General features: G+C 29.1%; 1 protein-coding gene across 3 annotated transcripts in view; it reads right to left on the bottom strand.

The window, feature by feature from the left end:
* Nucleotides 1-27,124, bottom strand: part of LOC136975559 (leucine-rich repeat-containing protein 24-like) — a 50,315-nt gene that overhangs the window by 12,618 nt on the left and 10,573 nt on the right. For 2 of the 3 annotated variants that reach the window (XM_067270638.1, XM_067270639.1), the window contains exons 2-3: nucleotides 24,472-24,618; nucleotides 22,236-24,225 (exon numbers count right to left, since the gene is read on the bottom strand). In XM_067270638.1, the coding sequence (XP_067126739.1) occupies nucleotides 22,242-24,116 (1,875 nt within the window). In that variant the 5' untranslated portion in view covers nucleotides 24,117-24,225; nucleotides 24,472-24,618 and the 3' untranslated portion in view covers nucleotides 22,236-22,241. The remainder of the gene's footprint in view (nucleotides 1-22,235; nucleotides 24,226-24,471; nucleotides 24,619-27,124) is intronic. The other variant, XM_067270640.1, reaches the window with a different exon arrangement.

Genomic DNA, 27,124 nt, shown 5'->3' with positions numbered 1-27,124 from the left:
CAGACAGACAGACAACAGTGGAGATTTATAGGTTTACAATTTTTTTTAAATTGTAGCCCAACAAAAGATACTAGAACTGAAGAACAACATCAACTTTGCATTCAGAAAAATGAAAAAGTAAAATATTTATTCCAAAAATAATTTACAAATTTAAGATTTTTTTATTAATTAACGTTTTATAGCTTCGTTTGAACGGAAAAGTTATAAAATCATCGAGTGTAAATGTATAGAGAAGTTTTTAAATATTCCCCCGGATCATTCATGCTCTAGAAATATTTGATGTTTAACAGAATTAGACCCGAAGCGAGTCGAGATTCAATACAATTTTCACCAATAGATTCAGTTCACGTAATGTGGCTTGTAAAGTAATACTCAAATTTGATTCATGACGATATTAAGATCTCTAGAGGGATTTTTCAATAAGTTGCTGGTGATATAAATATAATTTTCAAGAAAGGAAATATATTTATGACCTAATTTCTAAGTTGAAATAAAGGATAAAACTATTTTTTTTAAATTCCTAGTTATTATTATTGTGTTTAATAGCAAAAATATTTAATTAGTAAATAATTAAGCGTAGATATTTTTTTATTTTACACCATTTTTTATTCTTCAAAAGTATATCATCTTGAAAGCAAATCTTAATGAAGTAGAAAGAAAAGTTGAAGTTTTTAGTTTAGAAGAAGGAATTTATAAAAGATTCGTGTAATTTTTTTATTTTTTATATCACAAATTTAAAGTACTAATTACCAAAATATGAAAGAATAAAAAGTTTTAGAAGCTAAATGAGGAAACAGCGTAACTTATAAGACGGAGAATCCACCTTTTTTAAGTAGAAATATATTAAAATAACTACTTCATAAATATTTAATATTAGATGTATTAATATATTAATATATATATATATATATTTCAAAACGTCTCCACTAAAAATTCTAAATAAATACACACACACACACACACACACACACACACACACACACACATATATATATATATATGTTTTCCCCTATAATTTTATATAAAATAGTCCTGTATAATAATATTTACCAAGAGCGTGAACTGGAAAGAAAATATGTATACGTAAATTGGAAAAAAACATTTTATTTACAGATTTTTATTTGTAAAATATTGTAGAAAAAGCGGATTTTTACACACAGATAAATTTTTATGAAATATAAACGAATATTATTCAGCGAACTATACACTTCAAATATTCAATTTTTCGGGTGATCTGTCGTAAATTCATATCATCGTGATCAATTTTGATTTAAAATATTATTATGCTATATATATATATATCATTCAATTTTGCTATTTTAAATACGGAGTGGTCTCACATTCACTTAACTGCCTTGTGATACGTCCAAGTTCGAGTTCAGAATGGTTAATGGAATTAAACTTTTACAGGTTTTTTTTTTTGAATAAGAAAGCAAAAATTTAATCCTTACAACAGTTAACTGACTTTTGGGGACCACCTTATATTTATTAAATTAATAATAATATAAGTAATTAATTCATTTAAATGGAAGGAAACTAAACTGGGGAATCTTCTAAAGTTTGGCTTCTTCCATAGAAAAATGGGGAAGAAATCCGAGTAGAGAGGTTTTCAGGTGTTAGCCAGAATCGAATTCTTTATCGATTTGGCTAAAACGATTTATCTAAATCATTATAACTCAGGAAAATGAATAGAAGGCATGTCACTTCCCCCTCAACTCCTGTTCAATACTTAACATGGAGAATACCTTAGAGTTAAAGTTTTGCTAAATTTTCTTAAAGGAGATATAAAAATTTACTGTTTTAACAATAAAAGAAACCAATTTTAAGAAGATATAAAAAGAATTAATTCGATTACAGAAGTTAATTCTGGAATAAGGCTTATATATATGTACGTAATATTCTATATAATATCATTAAAAATTAATAAATTTCTTATAATTTGTAGTTGACTAGAGTATAAATTTACATTTTAAATTATAGACAATTTAAATTATATATAATATATATATATATATATATATATATATATATATATAAACTGCATTTAAAATGATTAAGGTTAATTGTAATTATGATAAGGCTCAGTTTAGATAAGGATTTTTGTGAAAGTAATTCATATAATTCTAATAAAATTTTATTAAACATTACTTTTAATAAAATATATTGTCACTACATTTGTTTTTTCTTTTTAAAACTCGATAAATATTTAAAATTATTATTATTTTTTAATGACATTACATTCGAAGGTCTTGTAAGTACAACATGAATAATTTAACTAGATTTAGAAATTTATTTATTTTTGAAAATTAATAAAAATTGTAAGAGATTTATTCCATTTTTAAGCTTCTCTTGATTGTGTTCTACGTTATAAAAATATTCTTCGTTTCGTATGAAATGTTGTTTCCTTCCTTTATTTTTTTTCCTCTTTCGAGGAAACGTCTAAGAGAAAATTGCTTTTGGCTTTCAATTCAAAAATCAATCAACTTTTCTTAGATTTATTTATTGTTATTATCCAAAACATAGGAATAATTCCAATGCTTTCAATCGCATTTTCATTAAAAAAAACAAAAAATACATATATATTATTTATAATTTCATCCTCATCCTTCCTCTTAAAAAAATATCAAACGGTGTAAAGTTTCGTCTCCATTCATTTCCATATTTTCATTCGATTTCTGTAACTTAAAACTTGAAAACTGATGAAGAATCTTCAAAAAGAGAGAAAAAAAAACATTAATTAAACACGTAATTTTTTTCCTTCCGGGCTGGAACACGTATACAACTCTCAATTACTTTATCAATTAACGAGGGGAGAGATAAAGAAGAAGCTAGAAACCGAAATTTACAAAGGTGGAAATTAATTGTCAATAAACATAAATTAATCCTTCAAGAAGAATTAAGGGGGAAAAAGCACCAAGAAATTCGTCGATAAAGCTCTTCAGAGTAAACATTTCATTAAAAGAACAATGAAAACTCATTAAGAGCACAAATGTAACATGGCTCTTACTGCGTGTCAACTTTTCCTATCTCTTCAGATGAGTTTTGGTGGAAGAAAGTCTCTTAGGCGTAACCAAAAAGTAGCATTTATTACCATTTCCAATAGTTACAGTAAACACGATGGTAATTATCGTAAATCTCTTGAGATGCCCAAACCTTAGAAGGGCTTTCTTCTCTTTTTTTTTTTACCATCTCTTGCAAACCTCCATAACTAGGTTTATGTATCCCTGTCACACCCAACTATTCCGTGTGGTACCATTCCCTTTTGTGTAAATACTCGGTAAAGGGGGGAGATGGAGGAAAAAGAAAGGGGGGTCATACTTACATGTCGTTTTGATGGCGATAATCCGCTTACACTGAAAAGAAAAGATTTATATCAACACTGAATGTACCAAGTACGAAGCTACTTTTCACACCATTCTCGAAACATATGCCCAATATATCTCTTGAGATTGCTAACGATACAACAAGGAAATCTTTTTTATTTGATTTACTTCGCTAATAGGATTCTTTGTGAACTTTCCAATTCATCTTTCTCTTCATTTTTTACCCCCTTCTTTCCTAATTTTTAATTTAGTTCGTGTGGTTTTTTCTTATTTATTTATTATATAATTCAATTTAGTTTCTGATACTTCAGAAGGGCTGAAATTGCAATGACGTCTTTGCTAGAAGAAGAAACATTCCATTTTATTCCTTTACGAAATGGAAAGTTTATTCTAGAAAATTATTTTCTAGTAGTTTCGAACTTAAATGACATTAACCAATCAGCCATTAGCGAGATTTAAACCACTTTAGTGGATAAAAATGAACTAATCAATCTAACTGCTGATCGAAGTTTCGCATCGATCAATCATTTTTAACGTTAATTGGTTGTCGAACAGCTAACGATTCTTTGATAACTTTTCTAATTATGTAAAAACTCTGCAAAAAACAACGTAAAAAACGTCTTTTCTAGATTAAATTTTCAATCTATGACGTTGGAAACGTATCTAATTTCGATCGATGATATTGAAAATGCTAGAGAATTAAAATAGAATTTAATATTTTTAAATAAATAAACGTCACTAGAATATGTTTTTGAAGATTTTCCTTAAATTTTTACAGTTTATTTTTAAAATAAATAAGAATTCGAGAGCGAAAATTGTAAAAAAAAATCGCCAAGAAAATTCTGTATCAAGAAAATACGTTAATTAATTGTCAAGTATCTACTGCATCTTTAGTACATTTTTTCCTAGTGTTTAAGTAGTCTATAAAAATAAAAATTAAGGCGGTAAAATTAAATTTTAATTAGGTATACAGAGGAAGGAGTTCGGTAAAGAATGCAGAAGAATTTTTATAAAAAATGGTTAAAGATCTAAATAAAAATTAAACATAAATGTTACGTGATTTCTAAACGACTTCGCTATAAAAAAATCCCTTTTTAGAATCATATAAAACCATTAATTTTCTTAAACATTACGTTAAAAAAGGGTGGTATAAATATATAAAAATTTTATATACGAGGATATAAAAGAAAAAAATAAAGAAATTCCTATATTAAGAGTTACGTTTTGCATTAAATTCTTACAGGAGAAGGCGTTAAAACCACTTATTTTTCAAGAATATATCCATAAGATTTTTAATGGAAAGTAGTTGACCTTCTATTTAGATGGCTGGAAAATAAAGAGAATTTTTATAGACGTGGTCTCATGCGTGCCACTTTTCCCCTGTTCACTCTGGAATTCGGACAAAATTATAGCTTCTCGTTCGTGATTTATTTTCTCGAACAGCACATCACGCAAATTCCCAGCGACATTCACTTCCACCTTCTCTAACTATGCAACATGGAATATCGTTTCTCTTTTACTAAAATATGATCTAAGTAATGGAGGAATAAAAGATCAAGACCGTGAAAGTTCGCATGGTAAACGTGAAGGATACAATTTGCTAAAGGAAATATACTGTTTCACGGTTTAGAATAAGAGTTATATACCTTTTATTCGACAGCTTACGTGCTTAAAAACTGCCGTAATGTATTCAGATTAGCGTAGATGTTGGGTAGTATGAATTTATTATGAAGCATTTTTTTCATTACCAGAGTATCAAAACAACCATAACGTCATAAATTCTAGTAAATGTTAGCCGTTATACTGTTTAAATTGCGAATTTTTATAGCGTACTACAGCCTATAATTAATTCCTGAGCGTAAGAATATCGAAAGGTTTGATAACATCTAGATGGATCCTTGGAACAAAGCTTTCCAGACAAGATCTTTAGAAAACTTTGTGGAAAATGCTAAATTTAGACGAGGAAAAAAATATAAAATATGCAGAATAAAATATACATAATACATACACGTGTACACACGGTAACTTTATCCGTATAAAATGAATAAAACAATGGCGTTATGAAAAGAGCAACTTCATAAATCAAATGGTGTAAAGCGCTAACGTTTAAGTCATTCCCGTCGCAATTTGTTAAGGAGATTTTCATATTATTTGATGCAAACAGTTGAAAAATAATTTTAAAAGAATTTTTACAGTAAATTTAATAAAATTACTCGTTATGATTTGCAAGGTAAATTGTAGTGGAATCGATCGTTTGACCAAATGGCTGCAAACAATTTGGAGTAAAGGAAGGTACTCATCATTCTCGACTATAAGGGCGAACACAATTAATTTCCTGTCATCTAGATTCGAGTGGTGCGTCATCGTATTGCATTAATGATGTACCTGGCGGTTGATCTTGGTCTAATTAACCATCTAAAACCATGTCTTTTGAAACACACTAAGTACTCGAGCAATTCTCATTTAAGTTTCAATGAACAAGTACTTTTAATCCTCATTATTATTTTAGAAGAGGTATAATGACTCTTAAGTTGTCATGAATGATTTTTAATGCATAATTGAATATTTTTACTAGAAGATTATTAAATTAAACGTCTGGCGAAATCCATCCCTCCTGTCAATTTAAAAGACAGTTTTTGAAGATCTGACTCCTTTATCTACTCTATTTTTGTATTATCGATTGGTAGAAAATTATTTCAATTAATCAAATGCAATTTTTTATTCTTTCCTCCTTCGGATTCCAGTTAACTTTATGGTGTACGAATGTAAAAAAAAAGAATTGCGAATTGCCAACTTGGCACGCATTAAAATAGGACAAAGACTTACCATCTTCGCGTTATACGTGGATATTTTTTTCTTTTATGCAGGTGATAATTTCGGGATAAAGTCTTAGAAATCCTTAATTTATATTCCAGTTGGCACGTTACATTAAAAAGTTCTCCAACTTTTACAGCAATTTACCTTCACGTTATTGTAATTTAAATATATAAAAAAAATAATAAAAAAATAAAGGAAGAAGAAGTATTGATACAATAACAGATGTTGCGGCGTTAGAATAAAATTTATGAACGGAGAAACAACAGAAAAAGATTTAATAAAATAGCCGAGAGGAAAAACCCATTCCGGAAGAGAATAATAATAACAATCATCAAATTATATAGATAAAGGAAAGTGTTGGTATCTTTCACCATACGGAAATTGGGAAGAACTATACGAATTCATCTTTGTATTTTCCTTAATAGCTTCTCATTAAACATTATGTTACAAGACCTGGGGAGGAGATAGGAGCCTGAACAGTCGCTTGATGAGCAGTTTGCGTGAAATGGTCATGTTGTTGTTGAACCAAAACGCCTTCTCATGTCCGCACAGTTCAACTTCAGAGCCTAGTGTCGATCCATCATCGCCTCCCCACTTGGGAATAGTCGAGTGTACAGTATATGTGTGCGGACAGAGTATTCCAGAAGCAGGTGACATCGTTCTCCATATGCTCTGGGCTAGAAACCAACAGATTTTTCACAAATATCTTAAAACTAGATACGATAAGACGTATCAGGTTTTGGTTTCTTATAAGATTTAGAAAATAACATTTCTAAATTCTGCTCTCCCGCTCTATTTTATGGAGTAGGAAATGTTTTCCTTTCCAACAGACACTTGTCACGAAGAATCGCGTGAGTTGACGTCTCTAAAAATGTACCCCAGTTGTTTCGAAAACGGAACAATGCCTCATCTCACAGACTGATATTAAAGTTCTTTTATGGAAGGTATTTATAGTGCTGTGGATACAAAATTTCGTGTCGACCCTACCAGAAAGGAAAAGATAAAAAATCATCAGCTAATTATTGCTTATCAGTTGAAAAGTGCAATATACAGGGAAAAAAATTTACCGGGATAATTAAGAAACTTATCTGTTTATCAGATTAAAAATATCGTTTTAAAATTATTTTTATAAAATGCTTTCAATCTCTTATCGATATTACAAACAGAGAGAATGATATTTAGTTTCGATCCATTCCAGTTCAAATGTGCGGAAAAGCCAATCCTTTTCAGAATAGAAATGCAATCGAAGTCTAGAAGAAAGGTTTGATAAGAGAGAGAATAGAAGAAATATAATCAATAAATACAGCAATCAATCAAAAGGAAGGTTAGAAAAATGCATTTTTACAGATAGGAACAGCAATCGAGAACAGCAATCCAGAACATATATCTTTATCAATATACCGGCTTTCGTTCTACACAAAAAAAAAACGAATATTTTAATTATTAAAATTGTATATTTTGTACAGAAAATTAAACCATATTATCCATTTTATATAATTAAACTAATCGAAATAAGAGCATAAAACTACACCAGAAACTTCCACAGAAAAAAATAAAATACCATTCAGTATCTTCATATGTATCAATTTACTCGCTTTTATTTCACAAAAAATAAATAATTTAATTGCTAATATAATACATTTTCTACATAAAATTATATTATATTACCTATTTTATATAATATAATTAAAATAACCGAAGTAAAAATGAATGAAAGTATAAAATTACGCAAGAAACTTCCACAGAACAAACAGATATTAAAATAGCATTTATATGTCATTTTCTGTTGTATAACGTGACAAAAGTAATTCGAATATTCGTCACGCGAATAATACAATACGAATATATCCAAAAATAAAAAGAAACATTATAAAAATGAATTATAAGCGTGATTACTCTTCAGTAAAACATCGAGATGACTCTGTCTATTCCATTACTTCTATGAAGCGAGTGAAAACAAGACAAGGTAAATATTTATCATGGAATACACCTCTTTCTGAATTACTTATGAAGTGTTGTATTATTTATTGCACGAAACTGGTAGGTGAGAGAGAAGGAACTTTAAGTCATACATCCTGACAGCAATTCTTCGTACAGTACGTGTATGTGTGTGTGTGTGTGTGTGTGTGCTTGGCTCTCTTGTTCTCATGCATCATGCATCTTCTTGTACGATGGTACAAAATGGTTTCGGCACGGACAGGCCGCGATTGATCGTTATCTTCTTCTAAAAAGACAAAACGTATTAAGGGTCAAGTAGTAGTAACAGCTGACTATAATGCTTTTCTTTTATAGTAATGCCAAGTCATCTTTCAATGCGCTTCGTCTCTTTGAAATTCTCTTAAGGATCTAATTGTTATAACCTTTAAAAGACTAGTAGCTAAATCGATAAATCGATATGCAAACTAATGCGCGATATTCATTTTGAAATTTTAATTTTTCTAGCTTTTCAATATTTCGTCCTCTAGAGATGTAAACGAATGGAATGGATCTGAAACTTTCAATAAACTCCCGTTTTAACGTTCTCGAAAAGCTGATATAACGTCGTTGATTCGAAGAATTGAAGAAATCAAATTACAATTGCTGCTTGTTAAGTTTTAAAATGTATTTTGTTACGTCAAAACTAAAATTTAATTATTGCATCATTATTCATTAAAAATCATTGTTACGTAATAACTCTGCCAGCAATTATTACTGGACAAACTTACAAATGGTCATTGCGTCATTTTAACCTATTGTTACGTCAATGTTCATACAACACAATTTTTACGTCACGACGTTTCGTCATTAAAGCAATTGTTACGTAATAATGCAAAAACCATCATTGTCTCATTGAAGTATTGTTACGTCATAATAATTAATACACGATTGTTACGTCACGACATTTAAAACACGATTGTTTTCGTCATTTGAGCGATTGTTACGTAACAACGCAAAAACAACCGTTGCATCATTTATGAATTGTTACATCAGCAAGATGTAAACAACTATTGCGTGTCATTTACGCAATTGTTACGTCATTTCGACCCGGTTTACGTAAAAATTTCAATTTAAGAAATAGAAATAAATCTCGAGAATCTGATTAAATGCGTACAAAAATGTACAATTTTAATGAAAATAAATTGAAGGAATTGTCCAAATCATAATTTCCAAATGAATAAAAAATTCAGATGGTTAAAGAAGCAAAAATAGTTATTATTAAATGTATTTTTAAATATTTTATTACGGATATTTTCTATCATCGATGCTAATGAAATTACTTGGTAATAGTAGTACTATCATCAAATATTTTATTGAATGAGAGGATTACATTCAACATGAGTTGATATAATGAATTGCTGCGATGATTAATAGTTGATGATGATTAATAGGCAAAACGGATCCCATGAATATATTTACAATATTAAACTTCTTTATTATGACAAAAGACTTTCTTTTCTCAAATGTTGGACATCAATCATTTCTTGTCTTATAAATAAAAGTTTTTATTATTAAATGGGCATTTATATATTATTGATAATTGTAAAAATAATAATATTTAATATATTTTCTAGAATAATTATTATATTGTATCGAGAAAAAATAAAAAAGAATAACTTTTGAAATTAAAGCAGATTTCCCATTTATATAAATTCTAGAAATTCTGAATTTCTGGGGAGAGAAATTATTAGAATTTATGTAATTTATGGATAAATATGGAATTTTTATAAAGTTAAATCAATTTTTCTATTAAAAATACTGAAAAAAATTGATTTAGTGTTATAGAAATTCATATTTATCCTTAAATTATATTGCAATTGGACTTTAACCCTTTAATTTATACGGTGAAAATGGATTATAGGGCATTTATACTGTATAAAGTATAATTAATTTCATGTAATTTTTACCCTTTTTTTATACTTTATACAGTATAAATGCCCTATAATCCATTTTCACCGTATAAATTAAAGGGTTAAAGTCCAATTGCAATATAATTTAAGGATAAATATGAATTTCTATAACACTAAATCCTTTTTTTATTATTTTTTATCTATTTTCACTTGCTTTTCTACAGTATAAATGCCCTACACTACACGAAATAAGGGTCTGTACTTGAATCGTTCATTTTATAGATTACAATTAGACTAATTTTAATTATAAAAATATCGAATAATTTATTAATTTAAAAAATATATATAAAACTAAAGCACTTTAAACTAGAGGGGAAAAAAAAGGAAGAAAATCAGCACGAGTTTTAAATTATACTATAAAGTTTATATTCAATGTTACAGTATGAATTTTTATCAATCGATAACATATCTAGAAGATAAAATAGACCAAGTTGAATTTTACAATATACGCAATCACGAACATCCCTTAAATGTAATAAAAGGGTCTCCAACCTTCTACCCCCTTTTATACTGTGGGGAATTTGGTAGAATAACAAGGTTATCCTTTACAAAACTGAACGAATCTCCATTCTCTACTTAGTTAGGTTTCTTTTTCTTCGTTTCTTTCTGGGCAATCAAACTTTTTCTCACAAAAGACTGGACAAACTCAAACCTTATAAATCAAGAAATCTCACGGAAGAAGGGATTATTCTATAACATTTATAAAAGATATATATATATATATATATATATTTTAAGTTCGTTTGCAGCATTTTGTGCCCACCGGGTTCTAGAATTTTGCAAAAGATTTTCTTAAATTTTTTAACCTTTTGTTACATACAAAACAAATAAGAAGTTTTATCTAAGTGATAAGAAATGCTTTACGTAGAGAGCAACAATACTAAACACTAAAGTAGGATGTAAACTCCTTTAAAAAATAAATAATGGAATATCATTATTATATCTACTTAGTTTATTTTACAAATTTTTGTAACTGACTTAATATTTTTTTAATTTTTCCCTGTTGTAGAATTTACACCATATTATTCCCTTCTCTTCCACTAATTCATTTGGAAATTTCCTAGAATACAAAAAAATAAAATAAAATAAAAAATAGGGAAAAAAGGGGGAATATCAGGAGGATTTATGTGTTTGCAGTCATTAAAGTAAATCAACTTCCTGGACACGTCTAGTCATTTTATGTCGCTGATTTATAGTTAAGGCCGGAAATCGGAATAGATTGCCCCAACGACTGTTGCATTTAAATGAACCAAATGAACGACTATAAACGTTGTATACAGTTTCCAAATTGACTCATTTATTCTAAATTTTCAAACCTGTTGATATATTTCTTTTGAGTTTCCTGAAAACTTCGAGGAATAAATCATCATCTATTCTTTACACGCCATTAGAAATATAAACTATAATAATTTAAGCATAATTTTTGCTTAAATTTATTAATATTTTTTGGTGTTTAAATTCATATATTTTTTTTTTCTCTCTCTCTCTCTCTTTTTCTTGGCGTTGATAAAACAAAATAAATCATGAAAATTTTATAAAAATCTTTCATTTATCTTCTTGAATTACTTATTATTATACTTCTAAGATAATAAGGGAAAGTATATTTAAATATAATACTTTTAAAATTCAAAGCTTTTAAGATTTTGTTAGATTATTCTTAGATTCGATTTTATAGAAAAGAAAACGAGGAGGAGGAGGAGGAGGAGGAAGGAAAAAATTCTCTTCTATTTTTAAATGAAGTTTCCATTATGTAAAATAACGAAATTTAAATATTGCAATATAAAATTTTATAAAGTTTTTTAAGAAAAAAATAATAAATAAAACCTTAATTTTATTTTTAAAGTAAAACAATAGGAGGAAAACGAGAACGTTCAGTAGAAGAACGGACTAAATTATAAAAAAGTAGTAACAAATAAAATAAAGAAAAAGTTTTTAATATTCAAAGCTTTTATCCTTTAATTCATTTTATTTTCAGTAAAAGTCTAGTGTTGTTTCTAAGGGAGTGTCAATTTACCTGAATTTGAAATATTTCACTTTTACTTTAAAATTCCTCAGCATCTACCATTTTCTATTATGAATGCACTCTGTTTATTGTTGCCTCTCTTCTTTCCTCCCCCTACTTTATACATGAATTTAAAAAATTTTTAAATTAAAAGTAAAGGTAGTACCGTTATTTCTTCTGCTTGTATAATCGTTAACTCTGTATAAAATATCAAGAATAATTAATTTCTTCTGTGTGTAAAAGTATATGGAACTGTGTGTTCAATTGATGTTACTACAAGTATGAAGTATATAATTATTTTTACGGAAAAAAATGGGTAATTCGTATAAGTAAACAGCAGCTACTTCGATAGAAATTAAGGTCCTTCCAGGATCTAATCATAGGAAACTCGAGTATTTAATCAATAAAAATCTGAATGTAGAACAATTTCTTTATAAATTCAATAACTAAATGTTTAACAGTTTTATAAAATATATAATTATTTTAGATTTAAATGTTCTATAATTTGATTTTTATTGATTAAATGCTCGAGTTCCCTTGATACTCGAGCATTTAATCATACCCTTGAAACACCTTACTTGCATGGAGGTAGATGCAGTTTACCTACATAATGTCACGTTTATTGTTTATACAGATGTCCCTATAAATACGAAATAAGAAAAAATAATTATAGATTTCATAAAATTTTGATATTTATTTAATAGATTTATAAATAAACTATTCCATTATTTATGTTTTTTATTGATATAGCTTTCACCTGTACTACAAATATGCAGTTAAAACGTGGAAGTAAGTGATATTTTGTGTAAAAAGTTATTAAATCTCCCAATGACGTTCAGTCCCTAATGACGTTCAGTCCCTAGTCCCTAATTATATTCAATCCCTAAGTGTGTTCAGTCCCTAATTATGTTCAGTCCCTAATTATGTTCAGTCTCTAATTATGTTCAGTCCCTAATTATGTTCAGTCCCTAATTATGTTCAGTCCCTAATTATGTTCAGTGCCTAATGATGTTCAGTGCCTAATGATGTTCAGTGCCTAATGATGTTCAGTGCCTAATGATGTTCAGTAACTTATAATGATATTTAACCCCTAATAATGTTCAGTCCTTAATGCTATTTACCTCCTAATAATGATCAGTTTCTAATGATATTTAGCCCTAATGATATTCAATCCCTAATGATTAAAATTTATTAAAATGTTATTCATTAGGAGCTAAATATGATATTTTACGAGGCAATACCTACCAAAGACACGTTGATGTTATTCGATTTGAAAATAAAAAAATCCTCTTATACACGAATAAAAAAATACGCAGACAAAGTTATAAAATTACATTTTTTTTCTTTTCCTATAAGAGAAACACGACAAAAAATAAATTTATTTATTGAATTTTTATTTTTTAAAATTTTACGATCTTCTTTATTCGCATCACATATATAAAACTTTTGCGAGAGTAAAAGTGTAACAATTTTCTAGAACGGATGCAGACGAAAGAAGATGCACTCCAGAAAAATTTTTAAGAACTTACACTTTACACTTTATCTCAGTTTCCTGTTTTTTATTAGAAGAATAAATTGTTTTTTTAAGGGAAAAAAAAAAAATATATATATATACATTTTTTATCTTCAATTCTACCGAATAAATCGAAAGAAAAATTGTACATTTTAACTCTTAAATTAATTAAGGAAGGTTAAAAAATGAGTTCACGGATCTATAACAATAAAAACAAAGTATGGAAATTAGATTTTGGAAAAAAAAAATTCCAGAGTTTTTTTAAGGACGAAACAGGAAAGAGTTTGGTTAATTAGGAATTAGAAAACCTAGATAAAATCCATAATGCGTAATTGCTTAACTTGTTTCACCTTAAAGCTCCACGTTCAGTACATTTAATTGATAAAAATTGTAGATAAGTTCTAGAAGAGGAAAGAGAAGAGAAGAATTTTTTTTTTTTTTTTTAAATTTCACCAGCAATGAGTTGCGTAACTTTCCCGGCTAAAAAAGTTAAAATTGCGTGTGGCGCCATCTGTTACGAGATTTTATTTAAAAACACTTTTTATATGATTATTATAAAACGGCAAAAATTTAATTTTGAGGGTAGGGACGAGTGTTGTAAAAATTGTAAAATGATAACGAGTAAACTTTTTTACTAATTCCGACCACCCCGTCGACCTTTAACCACGAAAATTTAACAGAATTAACCCACCTAATACCCAAATCACCCCGAAAAATTTCAGAAATTTTGAACGAAAGACACGGGAGTTATTAAGCTTCAAATTGGGTGGACGAAATTGCCCTTCGAGTCCAGAAATGTAAAAATATTGCGGGTTGTCGTCTTTTTATCCTCTGTTATAACGTATATAAAAGAAGGAAAAGTAAGGAAAAGAGTAGCAAATTTGGTATCATTTATTTATTTATCCTTTATTATTATTCTGCCTGATTTTTTCGAATTGCAGCTTATTCGGAGAAAAAAGTGAATCGTTAGAAAATCGAATAGTTAGAAAACAAGGAGAATGCGAAGGAATCGCTTTTTATTTCTGGATTCGTGAACTGGCAGACTGTATGAGATAGAAAGTACGTGATATACGTGACGATGCCTGAAAACTTCATACGTATTCGTGACTAACCTCTCTAATGCCCTTACATTCATTTCCCACATCAATGTATTTGAAGTCTATATTAGAATACGCGGAATGTTTAAAACAAAGTCAATCTCCCTCCCCTCTTTAAAGGGTGGTTTATTAAGTAAATTGTTATTTAAATGAATGAAAAATCGGTTTCGTTTTTTAATGGAATGTTTTAATATTTCAATTTTTATAGCATTCATTTACTTATATTGTTACTTCGGGCAAAATATCAGGCTCTTTCGTGATTAAAAACACGGAATTCACGTGTTTGAAACGATACAGCTCACGTGTACTTGTCACTGCGTAAAGCTTTATTTATAGCTGGGTTGTACCCCCAAAAATAATCTTTTTTGTAACCGTACAGTATACAAGAGGATAAATTTTTCATAGATTTATCTATATTCTTCCTGGTTATAGTTATAAAATACAGAATTCTTTGTGCTACTACACTATAAAATATTCCTCGTAGATTTGTTTTACTACAGAAAACATGGCTATATATATAGGAAGAATATTTTTGGCTACAGTCTACAAAAATACACAATGATTTCCTTTGTTATATTCTATAGAAATTCTATATTTGTAACTGTAACAAAGAACACTTCTAGTGCTTCTGTAGCATGTGTTTAGTATAAGAAAAACAGTACTTTCAATTGTTGACTGGTAACACAAGAAAAAATTGATTATTCTTCGTTAAAACCATTCAAAAATATACTTTCTACACGCTGCAGGTGGGCTAACTTTCTTTTCTCGCCCATTCCTTAATATTCCTTTCAGAAACTAAGCGATACGCGACCTTTACCTTACTTTTAACAAAGAAAAACCTCGATATAGCGACTGTGCGATCTTAAATCGGGTCAATAAAATAGCAAATAAAGGTATATTTCTAATTTTAATTTATACATCGAAATTTCACTTAATTACGTAATTATATAATACAGAATCGATCTTTTATTCGTAATTTTACGTACAGTACAGTACATTTTCGTTAGTCATTGGAGGTCAATCATTGGAACAATTTTCCGATACTACACTAGAGATATTTGTACCTTAAATTGTTAATTATTAAAACGAACTGATTAGACGAATGGGTTATAATTATTTAAGACAAAGAATCTTTCATAACAAGCGAATTGAAAGAAGTGTTTAATGGATACGCTTTCTGGTAACACATCAAATATTAACCACTATGAAAAATTAAAGTTGTCTAATCAACCTAAGGTAAAAGGAAGATAATGAAAATGCCTTTTCTTTAGTGACAACAATAAGATAATGCTTTTAATTACAGCTTAAGAGGAAGAAAAGATTTCTATTAGGAAAATACAATAAAGAATTATTATCTAGAAGACGATGACACTAATTTTATTAACACTAATAACTGGACGAAGCCACCGTCTATATTTTTAGCAAGAAAAATGCCAATTTTAACAATTAAAAACGTATAAAATCGAATCCGTGCATTAGAGAAGGTCGAAAAATATTAAAATAATTAAAGATTTATTCGATATTATGCGGGCTGTTTGAAGGGGGAACCATGCCAAAAATTGTAGTAAATGGTATAATTAAAATTGAATTAAATATAGTAAGGTATCATTATCTATTAAATTAAAAGGCGTGTCAATGATTAAATGAATTATCATCTTCAACTGTAGATTTATTAATTAAAAATGTATAAACTTATTATAGGAAAGTAGACGAATATGGAATAATTTGTATTATTTAACAATTATACAAGTGTCCTTGTTGGCAGTGTATGTAGACGGTAAATTATAGAAATGTGATTCGAGGACATTCAGTCCTTTGACTTGGAAAATTACAAGAAAATGCAGAAATTTTTTATGGAAATGGGCCACAAATATGGGTGTTCGCAGGGGGCAAACAAGCACTTGTCCTCCCCTGGAATGTCTTTAAAAATTCCACAAATTATAATCGTAAAATTGATAGAGATGTATACTTACACACCATGGATCGCTTTGTCTCTCTTTAAAAAACTCAAAAAATTTATTATGTAATTATTTGTCTGCAAGCTTTACCCCATTGTAAAATTTTCTCTGGAATCCCATGGTTACAAATATGAAATACTGTAAGGAGTTTTAATTCACTGTGTACAGAAATCACACACTTACATCCGAAAAACTCTGTGTGATACCATCCCACATGAAAAACAATGCACATTTCTTCTCGCACATCTGTTTAAATAAAGCAGCGACGTTTTCTTTTCAGAAATCTTGCTCATGGCTTTTGCATGAATAACCTTGCAGAATGGCACCTCCATGAATAATCTAAAATTACCTTTAACCTCCAAGTCTTTCTACTTTGTATGGATGTTTCCACATTATTTCTGACATTAGGTTCTTGGCTTGCAAAGCGAATGTTCACCATTTGGAAATTAAACATTTTCTCTTCCATTAGGGAAATGTACTACACAAGTTACATTGTTTTTTCGCCTAATTTCTATTGCATTTTGCACTCCGTGTGCTTAAGAGGTGTTAAAGTTAACTCAACTTTTCATTTTGTACAGCAATTTTCTACAACACTGATAGGTATTTCATACTAATAACAAATTTCATATTTTCCTCCTTTCTTCTAAATTTCACTTTGAATCAAATTTAAAGATATTTTGAGATTAAAAATTAAATAATTAAAACGTTTATTTAGTATTATACAGGATTTTTTACATAAGAATTTCTTCCAAAATTCGTAGATAGATTGAATTACATGATCACAGTATCAATATCACTATTGTTAAGTGAAATTCATCGTTGTAAACTGCTGATTTAACAAGAAAAATATTGATTTTAATAATTTATTAACACACAAATAGCTAAATTTTACTTTAAAATGTCAAATTAAGAATGTTTAAACGTTAAAAATGCTGAAAAAAAATTAAAATAATTGAACATTTACAGGTCCTTTACAAGATGTTTGATAAGAACCTCTGCCAAAAATCATAGCAAATGATATAATTAAATTATCAAATTTTATTATGATAGATGACAGTATCAATTTTACCATCATTGAAACTTAATTCCACTTATTATCTTCAATTATAAATATAATCTTTAAAAAATTATGTATTTATAAATAAATAAAAATCTGTATATTTATGTATTTAATAAATAAGAGAATCTGAAAAATCGTACACAATTAAAATCGAATTAAATATAATAATAATAATAATACTTTATCTGTTAAAATTAAAAGCGATAAGACTAATTTTGTTATTACTAATCACCTTCAACTGTAAAATTATCAATTTTATAAATTCAAAACGCGTAAATAATTAAATTATTATTATTATTATTATTTTAAATACCGAATTTGCACGTTGGCAAAAAAAAACAAAGGAAAGAAAAGATTTCTTCCAAGGGGTGCGCATTATATACCACACGCTCGATAAGAACGTGCCAAATTGTTCAATTAAAATCAAATTTTATAAATGATTTTCAATGCGATTATTTTATCGATAAAAAATAATTTCTTTTTTTTATTTTAAGTGCAAAGAAAATAAATTGTTGTTTTCGTTTCAGTTGCATTTTATTTACAGTCGAATAAGTCGTGTTGTCATAAACCACGAGTATAGTATTTTAAAACTATTATTGTGCAGTGGAGCGAAGTTATTCGTTGATTCTTGAGCTAACCACTTCGATATAAACACGTTAACTATATATATATATATATAAAGAAACTAGGAAAACTTAAACAAGAAAAAAATGTCCCCTTCCCCTTATCTTTCTTGTGTATAAATATACAGAAAGATAAATTTTCGAGATGGTATTAAAGTTTTTATAGTAAAATGGACAAGCAATATAAGTTCGAAACAAGAAACAGAAGGAGAGTAAGTATATATATATATATATAGTATATACATTCTTATATTTATTGGATTTGCAATAAATTTTTTTCATACACGAGGGAGGACTTTGTAAATCAGGTTGAAAGGACAAGTTGAGTTTCTTTTAGAATTGGGTCGATGAAAAGAGACAGTTAGTGTTGGAAAGCCACTACAAAAGTCAACTTCAATATTGTTTTCTCGAACGGTAAAGGAAAGAAGCAAGACGTTCGACGATTACCCCGAGGAACTAAAGTTTAACGATATTGGTTTCGAGCCAAAAGTCAAGACATCGAGTCGCCTTAGCTTTTGTACTCAACAATGTCCTCTTATCGATATCTATTGTCCCTTCCCAAGAAAAAAAATAAAGAAAAAAAGAAACTGATCCGGCTGTACGTAATTACATATTTTCTACAAGAGCCATGGTATGATTGTTGATGAGAGGAGCGATAACGTTTACTCAGGAGTGTTGACCTGAAAGGTGGTGCCACAGGAAAAAAAACGGGGGAAAGAAGGAAAGTTTGTTATGATTCGGGCCAAAAATAGGACAATTTATCCGGTTGGATCCACCAGAAATATCTCGAGTGGCTTTAATAATCTGTCAGGAAATACAGTTGATCGAATTACGTTACTGTTAGACAGAAGCAGGACCCTACCTTTGCTCCATCCAATCTCGCACTTGATAGAGAGAGAGAGAGAGAAAAAAAAAATAAATAAAAGTGCACCTCCTTTACTAAGAGATGTCATTTATGGTATACGAAAACTGATTTTAGATATGTTATTATGAAGCTAAACATGCTTGTCTCGTACGGGGGAATGATAAGTATCGTACATTGCACAGAATATACAATAATGCAATTTCGGTCATAAATAGTTTTAATGGCTTTTTAATGATTATCCAAACTTGAGTGATGAATCGTATCGATCATTTAGGGGGCCATATATCAGCCGAAAGCAAGAATAAATGAATAAATAAGCAACGTATTAAAATCTTGTATTCATTACGGATGGCTTGCAGAATATTATCAGAGAATAATTATGCATAAAACTAACAAAAATGAAAACTAAAGCTGCAAATATTCCATTATGAATAAAACTAGAACAGTACGGAGTAACGTAATGTAAAGAGCGTGAGTACGTCTAATTATAATGACAGACATGCAGACAGTATAACGAACTAACGATCATGTTTGAGGTAACAATGAATGTGTCGCATTGCCACCAAGTTTCTATCTAACATCTGCAATTCCTTGGTAAATTGCACGATTCTACTGTCAGTTTCGAACATTTTTAATGATTTTAATTGGCATTTTATCTCAATAAAATGCTATTATTAAAGATAATTTAGTCTATTTAATTTTTTACTCCTCTTTAATCAGTGCGAGTTAATGAGATGGTGACGAGGCGCTCTATTGCGGTATATGTACGACCTCTCTTTTTTTTATTTTTTTAAATTTTTAATCATTTAAAAGTCTAATTTTACATTTACTCTTTGGTTTGCAGATTATTAAAAATCATTGTTTTCCACTGCTGATGCACTCTGTACCTTTGGAAATTGCTATTTATCTGAAGAAAATTCCGGTTGATGTGTGCAACTACGACTCGATTTTTTAATATTCTAGCTAATTAGCTCGACGTATAGATTAATTTTTCATACATAAATCGATGGAAAAATTATTATTATATATATTTTTTAATTTAAATATATTTATCTAGAAATTATCCTGTTCATTACTAATGCATTTTATTTGTTACTTTTGAATGGTTTTACTGATTTTTCTTCCGTACTTTGTAAGCATTAATTTACCAATGATTTCGAATTCTGCCACGCTCCTGTAGGAATTCTCGTTTATTATTTTGTATTTTATATGTTAATATATATTATTTTTAAGCTTCAATTTCTCCTCCTCCTCCTCCTCCTCATCATCATCGTCAAGTCTGACCTTCTATTAACGCTCAAACTGCTGTAGATCTCTCCATCTATTGGAGTGGTTAAGAATAATTTAACAGAATAGATGATAATAATGATGGTGCTCTCTATCCATATTCTATTAAAGCTCAAACTATTATTGATCTCTCCATACATTTTTGGAGTTATCAATGACAGCTTAGCCGTTATGGATGATAAAAATAACAGTTTAATTTCTATGCAAATTATTTTTTCAACTGTCTTTTCAATCCTTTTTAAATATATATTTACGCAGATTTTTCTCTAATTTCTGCCACAAAACATGATATTTCCCCATCATTCATAACAGAAACTAATCATTTCAACTTAGAAAAATGATATGTTTGTTTGTCGATCCGCATATTTACTCAGGTTAATCGATAGTAAAAATGAAAAAAATAATAATAAGAAGAATTGTTTTAAAAATCAATATATATATATATATGTATACGTATAAATATATTTTATCATAATTTAGATAATGGTCTCTTGTGGTGTTTCTACGGAGGTAAACAGGAAAATGAAACCAGTGTATTTTATAATGAACCCAATTTCTCCAGCAAACTTAAGGGGGAAAAAATGTATATATATTAAGAAAAAATATATAAAAATAATGCATTTTTTCCACTTTTTAATTGGACTTAAGAAGAATTTTTTTTTAAATAATTGGTATTATTATAAGGAAACTTCTTGCAGGAAGTAATATCTTGTGATGACGGTGTCCTATTGCACAGATATATCCGCCTTGAGGCTTTCCTATAGAGTTAAAGTGTCACAGAAAAAGTGTGAGAAGAATCGATAGAAAATTCCATCATCCAACTGTCCTCGAAAATAAAGAAAAACAAAAATTGATTGGAAGCGAAGTGGGGGTAGTAAATGTGATCAATCAAACAACAAAATAGGACGAAAGTTCCGGCTCTTTGGAAGCTATACATCAAGGAGGTTATTTGTCAAAATAACTTTAGACTAAGAAAAGTTTCCGCCAAAAACATTTTCAAAATATTACAACAGTAAAATATACATTATAGTTTAACTTTACAAGGTAATGGAGCTAGTGCTATAACGATCACCCCGCCATTCACTACTCGATATGGTACTTACAACAGAAACAACTTTTCTTGTTTCCTAGATGGAAATTTCTCAAGAAGAAAAAATAAATAAATAAATAAATAAATAAAAAAGGTTGAAAAATTTTTACTCAAACATATCAAGATTTGTTGACTGTTTTCTTTGACCGTATATTTGAAAAACTGTCGAGATTTATGCAAAATTGACAATTGATCGATGGCAAATGTAGTGGAAAATGTAAGCAACGAAACGCATTTTATTTTTATTTTTATTTATTTTTCTTCCCCTCTACGTCTTTAAATTTATTTAAATTGCGGATTATTCTATACCCATAATCTATTATATATTTTCTCCTTCTATTTATTATAAAATAGGATAAAAATTAATATTTTCTTGGCATTAAAAAAGTAGGTTTTGATAATTATTTACATTTGAAAGGATTACTAAACTAATGGTTTTTTAGTAAGAAAAATAAATTGTTATCGTGTAAAAATTTATATTTTATAAGAAATAAATTATGTACCTGCATCAGTATCATGTTAAGAAATATGTAAACAATAAGTTTACTTGTTCAAATATTTACCTATGTTGTTACAATGTTGCTTGTTTATAACGAGGAAATTTCAAGAAGTCATTTTGTTTAAAAAAATGATTTTTTCTTTTATAAAATCACGAATTTAAGCGAGTTTTTAACTAGATTAAGAAGCAATAATGTCTTAAGATAAATACTTACTGACCACTAATCCAAAATATCGGTTTCGTATTCCTTTTCATCTCCTAAACCTTCGTCAGGAGAATCTCTTGCCTCTGGCGATAGTGAGAGATGAAAAGGGATGATTGGACTACGTTTCCACGTACCTTGATTTGATATCGATGAACTAGCTAAATAATTGTCTTCTTTAAACATTTCGTTTTCAGATTTAGTTCTCATAGCAGCTCTTAACAACTGCGGATGTGAATCACCATAATGGTCTTTCCTCCCAGGAAGAGTAGCAATATAAAGTGCACTTTGATTCCTGACATATTGGATATTTTTGGCACTGTAATCGCTAGTGGAACTACCGTCACCCTCTCTCCTTCGATATTTCCACGTCCTGTGATCCCCAAATAAGGAGGGTTCGCGCGTTCGTGACAAATATAGGTCATCATCATAAACTGCTCTTCTTACAAAGTCCCTATCTGGTATGTCACACGTCGAGTAAGTCTCTTCCGATTGCACACTGTTTCCGGCTTCGGATGCATATCCGCTGTTACCAGTGATCCCGTGAGGGGTTGCTTGTGGTTCACTATCCTCTCCATCCCCGCATTGCCTCTCTAAGCTCGTCATTTCTAGCTGATTCTGTTTGAGAGAATCGAAATTTTTATATAATTTCACACCTATATTTTTTCTCTCTTCCGATGGTGCCTGTCTGTGCTGAAGTACCACGAAGCATACTGCCACAAATAACAAAGTCAATACGGAGAATAGTCCAATAACAATACCAGCTATCTCGCCACCTGCCAGTCCAGAACTATCTTCGCTCCTCGCATTCACGGTTAGAGTCACATTAACGGAAACGTTTCCCGCTCTGTTGGCAGCAACGCATAGATATCTGCCACTGTCTTTCACCATCACATTCATAATTGTCAAGGTGCTTCTTTTATGTATGGTACCCGTCTCGCGTATCATGTACATTTGTCTTCCGAACGACATGAGTGAAAGATTGGTTATCACTCTTCCTCTCCACACCCAATGGACCTCAGATTCAGGCACAGCACGAACTCGACACGTCAGCGTGGCATTTGTTCCTTCCGACAGAATTAAATGAGTATCAACGGACATAACTTCCGGTGGACAAGCAAAATCTTGAAGCTCCAACATGTCCCATGTTTTATAACGAACACGCTGAGGTTGTTCACATTTGGGTGGAATACTGATAGGTACGTTGTTATTGATCATCCATTCTCTCACCTCTAGAAGTCCGCAATCGCAATACCACAGATTTTGATGAAGATCGAGAGCGTAGAGAGGAGGGAGAGATTGTACAACTTTGCCACTCAATATCCTTAATTTATTACCGTTCAATCTTAAATATTCCAGATTTTTAAGTCCAACGAACGCATTAGGTTGGATAGTATCGATCTGACAGTGCGACATCTCTAATGTTGTCAGCTGCACCAAGTCGACGAATGTACTATTTTCGACCACCTGAATGGGATTATGACTCAGTTGAAGTTTCCGGAGTAATTGGCAGTCTTTAAATATCGCTGAAGGCACCGTTGTCAGGAAATTGTTGCTCAAATCAAGCTCCACGAGATTTGATACTTGGTAGAAGGCATCACTAGTTATGGTTACTAAACCGCACCTTGTCAGGTAAATCTTCTGTAAATTTACTAGACCAACTTTCTGAAATGCTTTACTTTTGAGCGTGTGAAGAAGATTCCCACTTAAATCTAATACCTGAGCACCTGTGTTCAATCCAGATGGCACATTCACTAAATCGGCACCAACACACTCAACAGTTTCTTTACCATTCTTCCATTTACAGGAGCAGATACTGAGACATTCCGGCATGGAATATACGGGTTGTAAACACAATACAACTAGCACCAATCTGACCCTATATAGGGACATAATGCACTGTGGACGTTATACTAAAGAGCATAGGAAAACCAGAACACATTGTTTCTCTTCAGTCCATTTTTCATCTGTGCAGAGCAATGTAGGTAATTCTTTAACCAATCTAAAAAGATAATAATAATACAATTTATATAATTTTAACTTATATAATTAAATTATTCATTCGTATATAAAAAGAATTTTTTAATTTTTATTAATTATTATTAAGTTTAGAGAAAATATTCCAAAAATGTACGTCCATTAGTTACTTCAAGAAAATTTTTACTATGGCTATAGAATAAAATTATCCCAGTTGCACTTTAAGCAGGAGAATTTGTACAAATTTTTAAAATGTATAAAAAGATCTTACAGAAAACCATGCAGCTAATTACAGTCGGCAGTTTTTCTTGTAATTGTTTCGGATAAAGAGTCGAGTTGGCAGAAGAGACTGACTGAATCGAAATGCTTTCCAGTTTCAAACAAGTCATTTCTTTCCACTTCTTGACAGCAATGCATTCTAGTGAGAAAGCAAGGGAGAGAGGAGCAAGAGGAGGAGGAGGAGGAGCAGAAGGAAAAAAAAACACTTTTAATTAGTTTCAAGAACGAAGCTACTGCCATACACCACAAAAAATAAAAATAATATAAAGAAAGTTTGTTTATCTAGATATTCTTCTAACTATTATTATATTGAAGTATCTTTCTTTATTATTTTTATTTTTTTTAAACATTTATATTTCTTTCCCCTTATTGATTCTAAAGACAACCGTTAATATAACCCTCTACAATAAATTAATATTACTTTATTGCGATTAATAATAATTTTTTAAATAATTTAAGTGATTTTAAATTAACGTTATATCGAGATTTTTATATATAAAGTAATGAGCTTGGATATAACGTTAGATGCTGCGATACATTTTTATGGGTTTGTTTATTGTTAGCTGGAAAAATAATGTGAAGGATTGCTATTAAATCATATATTTGGACATTAAGTAAGCTCTATTATTGTGTTTCCTGTGCTTAAGGAAGAATTATGTTTCGGCATTCCTTTTCGAGTATTTAATAAACAAATCGATATGTTATATGATACAACATTCATTCTAGTATCAATTCATTAATAATTTGTAAAATTTAAGAAAATTCCATGTTAAATTCGATTATTAATGCACATTTAATTATGTATAAGGTCGTCCAATCAACACAACAATCTGTGTAATTATTAAACACTAAAATTGATTTTTCACCAGTGTGTTTTATTGTATAAAACACACTGGTGAAAAATCAAAAATATAGAAAAAGTCTCTAATTAAAAAACATATTTATAAAAATAATATTAATATACTACTTTAAGGTTGACGAATTTTTAAAGTTTAAATTCGATTTTAATTAAAAATTTTCTATATTTTTTAATTCGAAAACTATTCGGTTATTTAAAAAATTCAATATGTTATAAACTAAAAAAAATTATTTAATTCGTATAAAATTTAAAAAGTAAACATTTTTAAAAGTTAGAAAATTGTAAAATTAGTAATTTTAAAACTTTCTCGTGTGTTACTTCGAATTTAACACACATTCCGGTTTTTAAAAATGAATTTTTTGTGAAAAAAGAATGATAATTAGAAGCGTAAATCGAGTTTGAAAGAATTTATTATGGATTGAAATATTAAAATTGCATTTAATTATAATAAAGTAGAAATAACTGAAAATTTAAAATAAGTAGACAATACGGTAACATTTTCGTTACATGCGGACTTTCGAAGAATGGATGAATAAAGAATTATTTCTGAAAAACGATAAAAATTGAATTTAAGAACGTCTCCAATTTAAAACCCAGTAAAGCACCCCAATTTTAAACTCGGAAACACAGAGAAATTTTTCTAATTGGAAACATTGTATAACGTATACTTATACCAAACCGCACAGCACCCAGTTCTATAGAGCCAATGTTGCACAGAACCCAAATTTATAGAGCCAATGCTACACAAAACTCAAATTATGAGCCGAATTATGTAGAGCCCAATTCTGCACATTCACTTAAAATTACAAATATCATTTATAGTGACTAACCTAATCTAAAATTACACAAATCTTTCATTAAAACTTACAAATATATTAATAAAAATCCTTATTTTCGAGTAAATTTTGAAACCGTAGAAAGAAACGAAACCAGAAATTAAAAGAGGAAGAAGAGGGGAGAAAAGAAACAAAAAGAAAAATCGATGCGAGACATTTAGCTAACACGACGAAAAGTTTTAGATCCGTACTTCATATTTTATTCATATTTTAAAAAGATAATTAAGGCTTATTCTCTATGAAGAATATTAAAAGAAATCGAGAGTAAAGCTTTTATAAATTTGAAAAATTCTCTCTATTTTTAAAATTGTTCGGATATCACGTAAAATGCTCGTTATCTATTAATATATCGGCAAAGAAATTTTAAACGTGTAAAAAGGAAATGAGTTTAATGGTATCATTTTTAAAGAATAATTTATAAGCATAATTAAAATATTCAAATACAAACATTAATTTAAAAAGAAGAAAAATAATTAAAAACAGGTTTTAAAATGATTATTTTCTTTAAAACATGATGAAAGCAAATATTTGTTTGTCTTTATTGTTTTTTAAAGAAGATCTTAATTAAGACATCGAGATACTTGATAACAAAAATATTTGACTAATATATCAAGTAAGGATCCACTTTGTACATTTTTTATTTTTGTTTAAAAACTAATAATTATTTTACACACGTAATTTAATTTATAAACAGCATGATTATTATTTAATGCTTAATGATAATTTGATAGGATCGTACTGAATAAACTACAGATTATCTTTTACTTCATCCTTAATATATTTTTTTCCTCCTTAATCATTAATATTTAGACCCATCCCCAAAATAATTATATTGTTTACGAGCAAAAATTACTGTGAAATCGTCACAATGCCAGGCTGCAATTTTCAATCATATTTTAAAATTTATTTCATTTAAAATATATGCTCTCGATCTCAAATTAGTAGTGCAT

The sequence above is a fragment of the Centruroides vittatus genome, unplaced genomic scaffold, assembly GCF_030686945.1.
Source record: "Centruroides vittatus isolate TY-2023 unplaced genomic scaffold, ASM3068694v2 contig_375, whole genome shotgun sequence".
Taxonomy (NCBI): Eukaryota; Metazoa; Arthropoda; class Arachnida; order Scorpiones; family Buthidae; genus Centruroides; species Centruroides vittatus.
The sequence above is the reverse complement of the archived record's forward strand: the minus strand, read 5'-3'. Positions and strand labels throughout refer to the sequence as shown.